Source organism: Styela clava, chromosome 10 (assembly GCF_964204865.1).
Source record: "Styela clava chromosome 10, kaStyClav1.hap1.2, whole genome shotgun sequence".
Taxonomy (NCBI): Eukaryota; Metazoa; Chordata; class Ascidiacea; order Stolidobranchia; family Styelidae; genus Styela; species Styela clava.
In genome coordinates, this window is record NC_135259.1 from 4,196,649 (window position 1) to 4,210,513 (window position 13,865).

Below are 13,865 nucleotides of genomic sequence, written 5' to 3' on the forward strand. Positions count from 1 at the left end.
ACTTTGCATTTTATTAGTTTCTCGCCTACAATGCCGTTGTGAAAACAAAAACTTTCAGACTTGAAATAAAAATCTAGAAATCTGATATAACAATGGGGCGGTGTAAAAGTGGCTTAATGTGATTGGAAGCTGATCGAAAATTATAACACTATCAAAGCGGAATTACCTCCAAACACTAGAACCGTAAAATAATTTAACGCATCATCCTAAACGTTTTTGGTAATTCATGTGCGTGTTTTCGTACTCTAATATCATAAAACCGAGTGCCATGAAAAGTCCCTGATAGAAGTGCTGCATAAGTAAAGCCCAAAACTACACCAACACCAGCTTATAAGATTTATTTCAGAAGTATCTTATGGATACAAACGTGAATTAAATATCTGTGACCCACTCTCTTCTGTTCCGCGATAAAATTATAATTTTTGACCCATTCATTGAAAAAGGTTCGCCATCCCTGCTCTAGTCTATGGCATGCCTACCAAATAACGTAGTACTGATAGATCCCAGCCTAAATAGTAGCTCATTTTGTATCAGTGACTGCTCTTGCAGGACCTTGACAAGAGTGAAGACATGAAAACGCCTCATCATAAACAGGTGAAATATAATTACTATTCTCCATGTTCCATAAAGGACAGACACTTCTAATTCAAATTTAGTCAAGGAAAAATACCGGGCACTATCCCATGAAGTGTTTCGATGGTTTGGCCGTTCCAGATGTCCAAATTGTACGTCGTAAGTTGCTTGGGCAGAATGAATATTCCATGGAATTTCAACCTTCAAAACTTCAATGATTTTCTTGCTAGTCAACCTAAAATTGCAAAATATTATACAAAATGAAAAATTGTTGCGTTCAGTAGTTTTCAAATTGTTGCTTTCATCGAAGATATGATATATATTTTGGCCAAATACACACTTCAAAAATTGGAAATGACATTAAAAACTGAATATGTGCGAATAACAATTATTTATGTTTTTACAAACTCGTAGATTGTGTAACAAGGTACATTACCGGTACCTTCCCACCTCGATATGGAAGATTAATTAAGGTGTTAAACGCTTTCGCAAAAACAGGCCTACGTTACATGAACTCTAAACATATTATATCCAAGCAGCAAGTATTGCTTTGTGCAGTTTGAGTCATAAAAACAACTGGATAGTAGTAAACCTCGCTTGAAACTAGGCCTAACATAAACAGTTATATATAGTCGAATATACCCATTTGCACTTGATTTCGTAAGTCATATTCAAATAATGCTTTACTTTAAAATAACCCCAATGTCAGAATAAGCACCATCTGTTGTGGGCGCAATATTTATATATATATATATATATATATACATATATGATTGGAATATAAAACTGTCATAAGTAGAAGTCGTTGTGTGGTATGAGATTTGTTGATCTTTGAAAAGCAAATTAGTTCAAGAATTTGATCATACTATTTTAGTTTCGAGCCATAGACTTTTTGCTCAAACTACCCTATTTGAAGTGCAGCACAACACAGCTAATGAGTGGAAAGACTAGAAACAAGTTTCATATTATTATAGACTTCCACATGCTACCGTTTCAATACCGTTGTACCCTCAGGTCAGATAAGGTTAAGTTGATTGTCTATTTACGATTGGGGAACGTGAAAAAATACTTGGATTTCACAAAGAAGGCCTGTGATCTGTGAATGTTTCATGAATACCTAACTATACGTTTTTTATGTTTTAATGCAGTAATCTTGAAATTATATATTTATACCATGGGAATATTCTTCAAACTCTTGCTGCTAACAACAGTGTTGTCACTTACGCTAGAATTAGAACATACCAGTGCAGGTAAGTGAAATTTTTTACATCGGTGTTTGTTGCGGTATTAGACGAAAATATTGAAATTTTAATGCGCGACTATCAATGCTTGTGTAGATTTATTTTCTATTAAAATTATTATCTTGCTTGTTAGAATAATTCTTTATAAAGACATATTTCATTTAAAAAATCTCGAATAATGAAATTAAATTGGAAGAAATTACATACGACTCACTTCTTTAACTACGGACAAATGGCCCATTGGGCGATAAAAACTACTTATTACTCAACGTGTTCTCTTGTTGTCGTATTAGTTATAACCATTGAATTGTTGGATTATGATGTTCAAGGAGTGCAGGACTAAGTCTCATGTTTCATCAATCAAACTGGTTGGCACGTTAAACGTAGCTTACTTCGCACCCGATAGTGACGAGGGGTTATAGCACACAATATTATATCCATTTCATGGTATCCTTTCTTACATTTTATCTCCATATTGGAAGCCGACTTATATCTTTTATTTTAATTGCAGCTTTAATACAGAAGAACCATAACAAAACATCGATTGCAAAAAAGTTCAAAAAACAAGTAAAAATAGTTTTGAATTGTACTAAATACTGTGAATGGAATCATTTCATCCAGGGATACTTAGGAAGATGCAAGTTTAAAGACAATAAAAGTAAAAAAAAATGTCAATACAACAAATTTTAAAAATGAGATACTCAGTGCATCAAATGAAAAAAAAAGGTTTATCAAATAGAAAAACTTTATTATACGATTTTCTAAGATTCCATCTATGTTTACTTGAATATTTTTATATATAATAAAACTTTGAATTCAAATTTAATGCGTTTTCTTAACCGAGATCGATGTAATATTTTTGACTTTTTCATATGAAAGATGAGCAAGGCGTCCTAATCATCGAGTTATTAAGTAATGTCCAAAAATTGCAATGTGACAATCCACTTAGTTTTGAATATTTAAAAAAATTCATTAATTCCTTTGCAGAATTATGTAAATTTTGTCGAAGACTTGGATGCAAGTCAGGAACTATACTTGGTGACGAATCATGGACAGATGATGACGAATTTTTACTTTATCAAATTAACATTCTGCATAAATTTACTTAAGTATAGTAAAATTTAGAACAATAAAACATCTGGTCATTTATTTTTTTCTGTAGTGTAAGTCAAAAGCTTATTAGCTTCATAATATCAGTGGATGCACACTTTACACTCCCTTATATGGATGTCGTTTATGAACATTTAGATATAATGCCTACTTAATTTAATAGGTTTATATTACACGTTTAGCACTTACCATCAATACATAAAACAGACCTTGCAAAAAATCGCCAAACACAGATATAAAATCCAAAGAGTCATAGGCCGGGCGTTCAGGAAGTAATCGTACCAAGATGACGCACAAACTGAACGAACCCTAACCTGATATACATTCTATGTTTAGGTTGTGCGCCATCTTTGTACAGATACCTTGAGAGCACTCAATCTAGCACGAAATGAGGTGTTTACACAATGTATTCAGAGTAAATGTCCGAAAAGCTGACGTGGAATTTGTGGGTATGTAAGGAATCTTAAAATCACGATTATAATGGTGGTTTGTCTTACATGAAGCATAATTGCACATGAATTCAAAAACTAGAAATCCCTTTTTGTAACGTAGTTTTCTTTGGTGGAATGTTATCGAAACTGCAGCCAGATTTCAACATCATGTTGAGTGTGCGGCAAGTAAGGCTTAAGCTTTATGGAAATCATTTTATTTTAGGGAAACACAAAACGTCGATGCGTAATAGAATTACCAATATTGATATACATACAGTAAAAATATAAGTTTCACTTTGAAAACGCAATTATGCTTTTAATTGTATTTCACTGTACTTTGAAACAGTGCTCTAACTAAATCTAAATTACAATTGATACAATTTTGTTTTAAATGAAATTCCTTCTAATATACCTAACACAAGTCAAGATAATGTACATAAAGTGAATTCATGAAGTGCATCTGTTCTTCCGCAATTAAAAAAAAAAACAGAAACAAAAATCCCAACTTAAATAGCAACGTAGGTATAAAAATAAGGAGCTGTGTAGAAGAAAAAAAATTCAACTACTTTTGAGTTTTGTCAAGCAAGGTACATGTTATCGATTTAAGATAAGCTCAGGACAGGGGTCACCAACACGTTGCCCGATAAGACCATATGTGTTGCCCGCAGGTCTGTTCCAAAATAAGCCCAATAACCGCGCTTATGAGTAAGCAAATATCAATTATTTTTAGTCATGCTATTCTTGTATAAATCACACTTATATGGGAACTGAGAATGACATTATATTATTTATTGTAACGATCAACCTGATTTGTATTTGACCTCAGTCATGTGACGGGTCATTTAATACGGTTACAACAGGGTTGTCCAAAACGAATCGAATATTCGAATGTATTCGAATATCAAAGTATTCGAATACCTTTTCGGCTTATTTTCGAATAATTCCGAATAATAGCCACTTTTCGCCGTAAATGTGGTGTTTCGTTTCACGGGAATCTTCAAACGACTTTTTACGCTGTCTCACGTATTGTAATGACGACGAAATAGAATCGGCACTTTGATTGTTTAAATTCTGTGCGACCGTACGTCGCATAGTGTTGCGACACATTTGCACGTTTTCGTGGGTGGACATTGCCGACATTCGTCTACGAGGCTTTCAATTTACAAATTCATTTCCATTACGTCGAAAAATTGACAATTACCGTATTACATGATATTTAATCGCAGGCCGGTTATCGTTACTTTAAAGAGAAACACGGCCACCGAGATAAAGTGATTTGTGACCCTTTCGTTTTGCCGATTCAGCAGAACACGACAGGGACAGGAAAACACAGCTGTGAAATAACCCGTGGACGTACAGTGTAATACTTATCACATTTCAAAATTATTTCAACTTTCGGGTTAATAGGTTGTCCAAAATGATTGACGCTTCACAACTTAAATTCACCGCTCAATTGTTAAAAATAGTTAATTCTGTGAGTATGATTCTACCGAACTAACATGATCTGGTTCTAAACATATAAAATTATTAGCGCATATCAGCACAACTGAACAACAGGGACACAATTTTTCCACCCGTCTTATTGAAGGCCTATATGAAAAAACCCATTTTTTTGTGTGCTAAAATGATTTTTTGTTGCGCAAAATAATCCAATCCATGACTGGTACCAGCATTTAAAATGTCATGCCGTATTAATTTAATTCTGCTTAACGTAACACATGGTTGTATCGACAATCTGTGGACATAAAATGTGTGGTAAACTGACCGATATTATTAAATATTGATTCCTATTTTTATATTGATAAAATAATGAAAGTATTAGTACCAAATACCACTGGTATTTGTGGACATGAAATACGTGGTAAACCCCCAATTATAATTAATTTCGGATTCGTATTTACAAAATAATAAAACTATTATATATAATTGTAAAATGCAACGGCGATCTGTGGCCTTAACATGTGTGGTAAACTGCCCGATTTATAAACCTTTGAGTTATGATGATAGAATTAAATTAACACGGTAAGGCATTTTAAATAGTGGTATCGGTCATTGATTCGAATATTTTGCGTAGCACAAAATCATCCTGGTAAAAAAATGCATACCTTTTAAATACAAACCAATGGCAACCATTATCCAAATTAGTTCCCAAGAGCGGGATAAAGTATAAAATTCTTTTTCCGACTTGTGACAATTTTTCGTGATCAAAAACTAATTGTATTCGGCACAATATCACGGCAATCTGTGGACATAAATTGTGTGGCAAACTCGCGATTAATATAATTTTTGATTCCCATTTTCGTATTTACAAAATACAACGGCGATCTGTGGACTTAGAATGTGTGGTAAACTACCCGATTATAAATAGTTTTTGATTCCTATTTTCATATTTATGAAATAATAAAAGTATTATTACTCAAACATAGAACGGCGATCTGCGAACTTAAAATGTGTGGTAAAGTTCCCGAATATAATTAATTTTTGATTCGTATTTTTGTACTCACGAAAAATTGTCACCAGTCGGAAAAATAACTCATACTTTATCCCGCTTTTTGGCAAATAATTTGGATAATGGTTGGTATTTAAAAGTATGAGCGTTTTACTAGGCTGATTTTGTGTTGCGCAAATATTCAAATCCATCATCGATACCACTATTGTCGTATTAATTAAATTCTGTTAACATGGTTCATGGTATATATATAAAATATATATATACTGCAATAATCTGCAAATATGAAATGCCTGATAATATATATAGCTAGGTTGTAGATAGCAGTTATTCCATTGCTTATTGTATGGAAATTCCTACATACATTTAGATAAGCTTCAATTAGTGGATTTTATTTTCGAAGTATTCGAAATTTCATATTCGAAAAAAATAATTTCGAATGTATTCGAAATAGTGAACTATTCGGTATTGGCCATCCCTGGTTACAATTATGACATCACTTTCACGAACTCGCGTTTTTTCTCATCCGTTGGTTTGTGAAGCAGCAATAATTTATGAAACAAAGTCAATAATCTTGAAAAGTGGGGGGCCGGAAAACGCGTGTTTTTATGAGTCTTGTGGGTCTAAAAAGATGTATAAAACAGAAAAATGTATAATACAGAAAGATGCTTTTATTTTTTTTACATTTCAAAAAGGGGGGGGGGGGGGTCGACCCCAAAAATTACCCGCCTGACGACAGCCCTGCTCATATATATCACGGGATTCGTCAAATCTTTCGTTTGATTTCTGCTATGTCGGAAAAGGATTTTCTTTTAGTTTAAGTACTTCGTTGGCTTCCTAGGGTTGTAGAGAATGTAGGTGGGGCCGATGAGTTGCTTAAAAAACATAACTATAATACAGACACCAATGCAAAAAACTGTTGAAAAAATTATAGAAGACGCGACTATCGTAACCTCGTAGTGAGCTTGTTCATAAAAGTAAGACCCCATGACAAATAATGCAAAAATCAATATAACTCCTGATAAATACAAAGCTTGTTTAATAGGAGACGGATTAACAAAGTCCTTCGTATAAGACTTGTTTGTGTCAGCTTGCGGAGCAGCTGCGCGTCTCGTTGGAACTTTCGATTCGATGACAAGAAAAATAAATATAAAAAGCCAAGAAAGAAGAAATTCCATGTACTCCTGCGCTGGGATAAACAACATTTCGTACATACGACTGAATCCGCTTTTGGTAGGATCGATGGGCACAACCACAGTGCCACACAAAGCAGCAACAATACCGAGGTACAATATTGGAGGCACAATTCGAACCCATGCAGGAATTTTTCTCCAAAATGGCAAACTGAATATCTAGAAAAAAACATATTTTTATGTAATGTTTTTAGTTTCACCACATATAGTATATCAAGTAATTTAGTGATGCTTTTTGTGGATTAAATTTATAGGTAATGAGTGGCCAATAATATCGTTGTTCGGTATAATTTACAAAGGGATTACAATAAGTTATTACTGCAAAAGAATATGAATCAACTTCTGAAATATTACCTTTCATGGTGTATAACTGAGAAATTAAATATAAAATGACGAGTACAATCTAACCTGTGTGAATGCTAATAGAAAACCAAACCCAAATCCAAACACGGGCCATAAATTTCCATAACCCTGTTCTGGATTTCCCGTCTGCACAGCTACCACTATAGAATGTATCAGCACCCAAGTTTCGTTTAGAAGCCGCCAATATCTACAATTCAAAAGCAGAACTATTAAAAAGAAATTACAGAGGTCTTAGAACTTTTTTCCGTGTTCAACCCGTGGGTGAATCTATGTACGCCGGGCCTGGAATAGCAATTGAAGTAATAATCAATATAATACAATTCTTGACTGGTTTATTCACCACTCTTTAGACGAATATTTTGTCTACCTTATCTTTATTTGAATCAAGTACATAGATTTATTTTTAACAACTACATGATTCTTATCGTCATAGAGCAAGGCATTCTTACAAATGAGAAATGGCCGACTACTGTTTCCAAAACCATCAATTTATTTTCCCTTTAAAACGGCTAATCATTCACTTTACAATGTGAAAAGTATAAATTAGAGTCATGACATGCAGTTGAGTACATAGCCAATTTAATTCAGTGGATTTTTATATATATACACCATTCTAGACCTGGTAAACAGAATTTATAAATACCTGTTCAAGTGAATTTCGGTGAAAACTAGACTTCCTTGAAGCAGAACGATAGCAGTATGAAAAAATCCTAAAGTATGACCCCATGTATTTTCCATTGGATGGTACCAGAAAGTATAGATTGATGACCAAGCGAAAGCATAACCGTGGTATCTGAAACAGTTATGAATAGAAGTAAATATACGGTATCAATTGACATTTGTATGACTTTCCATATAGAGGAATATAGATAGCAGGTTTGATTTTCAGAGCAGATGTGTATTGCTCATTACCTTCAGGTGTTGTAAAAAATCTGATTAAAAGTACCTGGTGTACAAATAAATGCTTAAAGCGACTTGTGTAAAACTCCCAAAACAAAAATTGAGCGACGGTCATAGTGATCAAAGTATTCGAAACGCAAATACAACCAAAAGTGAGAAAAAGTGAAGAGCGTTAAGGCGGAACAGTGGAGAAACGTACAGGCCGCCGTTGGAGTAAGGCAGAAACTCGGCGTAAGCGGCGTTCACAGTTTAACATTTAAGAAATTATAGTCAATAGTCATTATCTATGAATTTCATAAACTACCGATCAGGAGTTGTATCGAATATACAGACAGTTGTTACATAATTCTCAATATAAACTGCTTCTGTCTACTTGCGAATTAATGTTGTTGGTCCAGGATGAAGCCTCAGTTTGTTTGCTGCAAAATCATCGGACGTTGAATTTGGCCACATCAATATGATTCCTCTATCCTTGTATTCCATTAGAAGAACAAACACCAACAGCATAATTACGGATGACTGTAATAAAACGATAACGGGATATTCACAAGCAAAATCGTTTCATTTATTCGTTCCGGCAGCTAAACTCCGGTGCTGAATGTACAATGCAATGCTCTTGCCAGAATCAGTGTTTGAACACTTATTAAGTTTATTTCATTTTCAACAAGTTTTTCGGGCCTCTACTTGAAACGTTTCTGCAATGTTGAACTTGTGTGATTATTTATCATGAATGTAATATCTTTATTCTGTCTACGCATTGAAAATGTAATTTTATGTAAGCGAAAAGATCCGAAGGCGATAAAATAACTTCTAAAGTTTTAGTTACAGAAAAAAAAAATTTGGTTCCATTATGATTTGATCAGGATTTGATTGTTATAGACGTAGATTAATCAATAGCATCTAGTAGGTTTTATAAATCAATTTTCGTTCTTCTATGAGAGAGAAAACAACACATACAAGGCCGGTATTTTAACAGCTTTCTAACTATTTTTTTTATTTCTTCTCGTGCTTCAAAATTTAGACCCTCTTTACAAGACAAGATTATGAAAATTGTTTTCATGTAATCAATCAGTCAGTAAAACTAAAAATCACTTCAATCAATTCGACGATTTGGCTACTAGATTTATTGGCTTGGAGCGCAGTCATTTATCCTACCTGTGATGTCGACACAGCCACCTGCTGTGCTAATCCATCATATGTTGTGTGAGTTTGTATTAAATGTAGAATATGAAATAATGCATTCACTGCCAACATGGACCAGTTAAACCATCGTAGATTGGAACTGTAAAGTATGAATGAATAATAAGTGACAATGTTCAGAAATTTAATACATATCGTGTACAAATAGTTACTTACTAATTCACATAAATATGGATATTATTTATAGTAAATATGTGTGTGGTAGTGGACAATATACTGATTTCCATAATTCGTTTGCACAAAAATTACAGAAATGATAGTAGTATCATCTGACTAAATCTGAAGATTTGAAACTATTGCTGGAATTAAACTTAATATTAAATGGCCCGAATGCACGAGCAAGGAAGGACCTTGTGTCCATGATTTGTATGTGGTGTCAAATTAAAATATCAATGTAAGGAATTATCATGAAAGCATTATGTAATGATGATTTAAATGTTGCAACGTATTGAGGGTTCATAAAAATTTCAGATCTATTTCAAATTTTGTTTCTGTTTTTTGCAAAACTTATGATATTTAACGAAACTATCAATTCATAGTTTGTGTTAGTAAAATACCTGTATTTCTGTTGTTTTCCTTCAACTTTATTTCTATTTACTGTCAACTGAGATCTGTAAATAAGTCCCCATACAAATATTTGGTGAAGAGAATACAAAAGCCAAACAACTGCTTTTGTGGTTGCCGTTGATTCGTTTGGAGGTAATTTCCAGTAATACCAATTCTGTTGACAATACTGACCACTTCTACCTGAAACGTTAGTACATGTGTGACATTGTTTAGTTGTAATATTATCTCAATAGCTTTTAAAATTGACAGGTAGTGCTGAAAATGTTTATTGAAAGTCCCATTGAACAAAAAAAAAAGAATCCATCGTAAATACCTAATTTTAGTTTTTACAGTTTTTTGCGTCGTTGGTCACTTCTTAGTGGAAAGCTGAGTTGGACTGTTTGATTAACTTCTGTGATTTGGAATATTAGTCAGAAATTATTTTCAGCATTTAATCTAAGATCAGTAATGTAGAAAAACATGATAATACGCCAATACCAGGAAAAGTTGTATCATTGCAGGCATTGTCAGGTTCAGGTAAAAGTCTCTGTTGAGAAGAGATAACTTCATAATGGAAATAACCAGAATTTGCTTTCCAATTCAACAATTCACCTAAATTGGTAAAGATAACTTAGAACAATGTAAATTATATTTTTATTATGTCATTATGGGCATATCAAGCAATTAAGAAAAATATCAAAGAAAAATACTACTTCGGTAGTGAGTTATATAGCAAATAAAGTGTAAGTTGATATTGTGATCAAAAAATTGTTGCCAAAATTAACTGAACTAATCAGTGCAAGTTAATTGAGTAACTATACCTGACACAGTATAATTTTATTGCAGAGCGGGACACACTTCGATTGAAAAGTCAACTGACTGGCGTATCGAAAGAAACATTATTTACGATTCCAGTGCACAGGTAAAAAATTTAAGAGTAAGATCGTGCATGAACAAAGTCGATGACCGACTTTAAATGTTTTGTTTGAAACGAAGTGACTCAATATAGTGTAACATTTCGATTTTGTAGACCAATTTTACAATTTCTCGTGTATATAAAGCAAAAGTTATATATATACCTGCTATTAAATCACAATAAGGACAAAGCATTGTCGCCAATAGGAACTTCCGACACTTCTTTTTAATAAATTCAACGCATTTACAGCAGGTGGAATTACCGACACACAACGGGGTTGTAAAAACAACTACTTTGATATTTTCATTCTCACCATTGGTTTCGTGTCATCTATACGTGCAATATGACTATGCGACACATCTATTGCTCTTGATTCGTGACCCAAACTATCTGAATAATTCTAGCTCAATTATGATATTAAATGAAATAAAACATATATATCCTTACCCCACATCCACATCGTTCCGAGAAAAAAAATTATAAATAGTAATCCACCACCTAGTGCAAACGCATCCTGTTTCATAATTTCTCTGCGTAGGTTTCTGTTATCAACTAGTATTTAACGCAACTGAAATTACAATTGCCGTTTCTCAAGATGAACATGGAGTACACACTACATACACTAACTGAATTTTTAACTTGTGAATTGCTTTGTAATTACACAAAAGTAGGTGATCTGTTGCTTGTAAAAATGGGATTAAAGTGAGACCTGAATATAAAAGAAAACAATGATAATATTCGCATGTCCATTCTTCTCATACAAAGAGTTTTACAGTGTTAACAAACGACTAAACCAAGCAGGTATTCTAATTAAATTTTTAGATAAATTCAAGCCTGACATCTCCAATAGTTGTTGGAATTAACGGAATGAGTGGGCATCCATGGAAAATATTATTACAACGATATGGGAAATTCAAACCAACGAAATTCAAGGAGGTGTAGGGTCTTACTACAGATTGTATATTCTGTATATTATATATTTTAAATGATTTAAGAACAGCTAATGTAAGCTTCAACTCAGTAACACCTGTATAGCATTATGAAACATTCAATGACGAATCAGCGTTTTTATATTGCTCGTTACATAACCTGTGGAGTTGACAAGTCATGATTAGGCATATCGATTACTGCAGGAAGTGGCGTTGTGCTAACCAACTTTGTCTGTAAATGAGTGGTGCCTCATCAAGCACATAATTTCAAACAACATCTTTTCAATTTTATTTATAACGATTATAAGTCGAGCATATTCAGTATTAGTAATTAAATTAAAAATTGGATAGCTTTATTATTTTGATCAATTTTAATTAAATTAGTTTTTGACAAGCAAGTGGATGTGTTATGACTGTGGATGCTAAGTATGACTGACTACTTGTAAGTATTCGATTCGATTCTCGACATAAATTATCGATGATGAATTCCCACCTAAACAATACCATAAGAAATCAAGCAAGAGAGCAATGCTGATATAATATATAAATATATGGTCACAAAAGCCAAAACTGAGTAGTATGTGTATTCAGTAGTCACAGTAGACAAAATCGGGCAAAAACGAGTTCACAGAAATTTAAAAAAAATAATAAACGTGATAGACTTCTAGCAAAAAAATAAACTTTTTACCCACTAAAAACATTAAAGCAATGTTGTGCCGCAGCTCAAAAATTTGTCCCGCTCGAACGAAGCAAAAGTAAGTTCTGGAGAGTAAGTTCCGGAGCAAGATTCTAATCCGCTTGAACGTGGCAACAAATAGCGTGCAAGATTGTAAAGAGGAGTTTTATGACGCGATTTTAAGACGCATCGTAATCGATTCTAGTCGCTTCCACGAAGAATCGGTTCTGCCATCCCTAGTTATTATCTCAGGCAGTTGACACCTTATATGCCTGGGGTCATACCTAGATTGATATCCTGCCACTTGTATATTCTGAAATCGAAAATTGATCTCAAACCCCTAGCAAAAATTACTCATCTGATTCCGTAAAAACAGCGCAGAAGCATCACAAGTTGCACAATAAACTTTTTAAACGAAATACATACCCCAAAGATAATCCAGACTAGAATAGCAATTATATGTAAATGGCAGCAAATATAGCGAATCGGCCATATGCTTATTTTCAATTCTCAGCAAAATTGAATGAGTCAGATTTGAGATTCCGCTTGACAGTGCACGCAATTTCCTCAACTATATGTATATTCATACTGCTCATAATAAGGCTAGATATATTATAACATTCTCAATCTAGATTTGCTAATTTTTAAATTCATTGCCCAAATGCCTGTACCTTTCTGCTGAACGTTGGAAGAATAAGAATATTTAAACTCGCTAGGTTACAGTTTTCCCAAACTCTATTGTTACGTAAGTTCTGTTACGTAAGCTCTGTAACGTAAAATACCGGTACTGTGAAGAAAGCGCATAGATTTCACTGACATTGACAGATCAATTATTGCAGAATACAACTTTCAATTGCTTGCGCATATATGCTTGGTTATTGTAATCGAGTTCGAGGCCTGATACACCTACACTCTATGTAATTTAAAAAAAAAACACTGATTTAATTCTGTTTAACAAATTACTGCTTTTTCTTACTTACATCATGCCATGTCATGACAATATCTTCCCATTATCAAGGGATACAGCACTTCGCATTTAGTGAAGCATCAGATATTTATTTATTTGAAGTTTCTATTGTGATTGATGTTAAATGTTGATTTTTATTATATTTTTTTCTTTTTAAATTCGTTCAGAAAACATCGCTGTTTTAACATTATAACATTATAGGTATTCAAAAATATAAACACAGACTGATCAATAGAACGTTGCAATAAATATAAAAGTTTTAAAATTCAGCTGTCATAATTCTAAAATTGAGGAAAAGTATATTATGATATTTTTCATCAACTTACCTATAACTGGTCGCTGTGGAAGGTGTTAATCAAAATAAATATTTG

At 33.3% G+C, this 13,865-nt stretch overlaps 1 protein-coding gene across 2 annotated transcripts; it reads right to left on the reverse strand.

Annotated features, from left to right (window-relative positions):
* Positions 1–2,630: 2,630 nt before the first annotated feature.
* Positions 2,631–13,155, reverse strand: LOC120337658 (uncharacterized). Of its 2 annotated transcripts, none has more exons than XM_078117411.1 (8): positions 11,086–11,340; positions 10,505–10,618; positions 10,018–10,207; positions 9,416–9,542; positions 8,634–8,779; positions 8,004–8,153; positions 7,406–7,547; positions 2,631–7,156 (listed from the first exon to the last, which is right to left on the reverse strand). In XM_078117411.1, exons 1-8 carry the CDS (start codon positions 11,114–11,116, stop codon positions 6,617–6,619), a joined length of 1,440 nt encoding a protein of 479 aa, XP_077973537.1. In that variant the 5' UTR covers positions 11,117–11,340; the 3' UTR covers positions 2,631–6,616. The 2 variants fall into 2 exon arrangements, with proteins under 2 accessions (XP_077973537.1, XP_077973536.1); XM_078117410.1 differs by lacking the exon at positions 11,086–11,340 and adding an exon at positions 11,370–13,155 and having other exon boundaries at positions 2,632–7,156.
* Between the last annotated feature and the right edge of the window lie 710 nt (positions 13,156–13,865).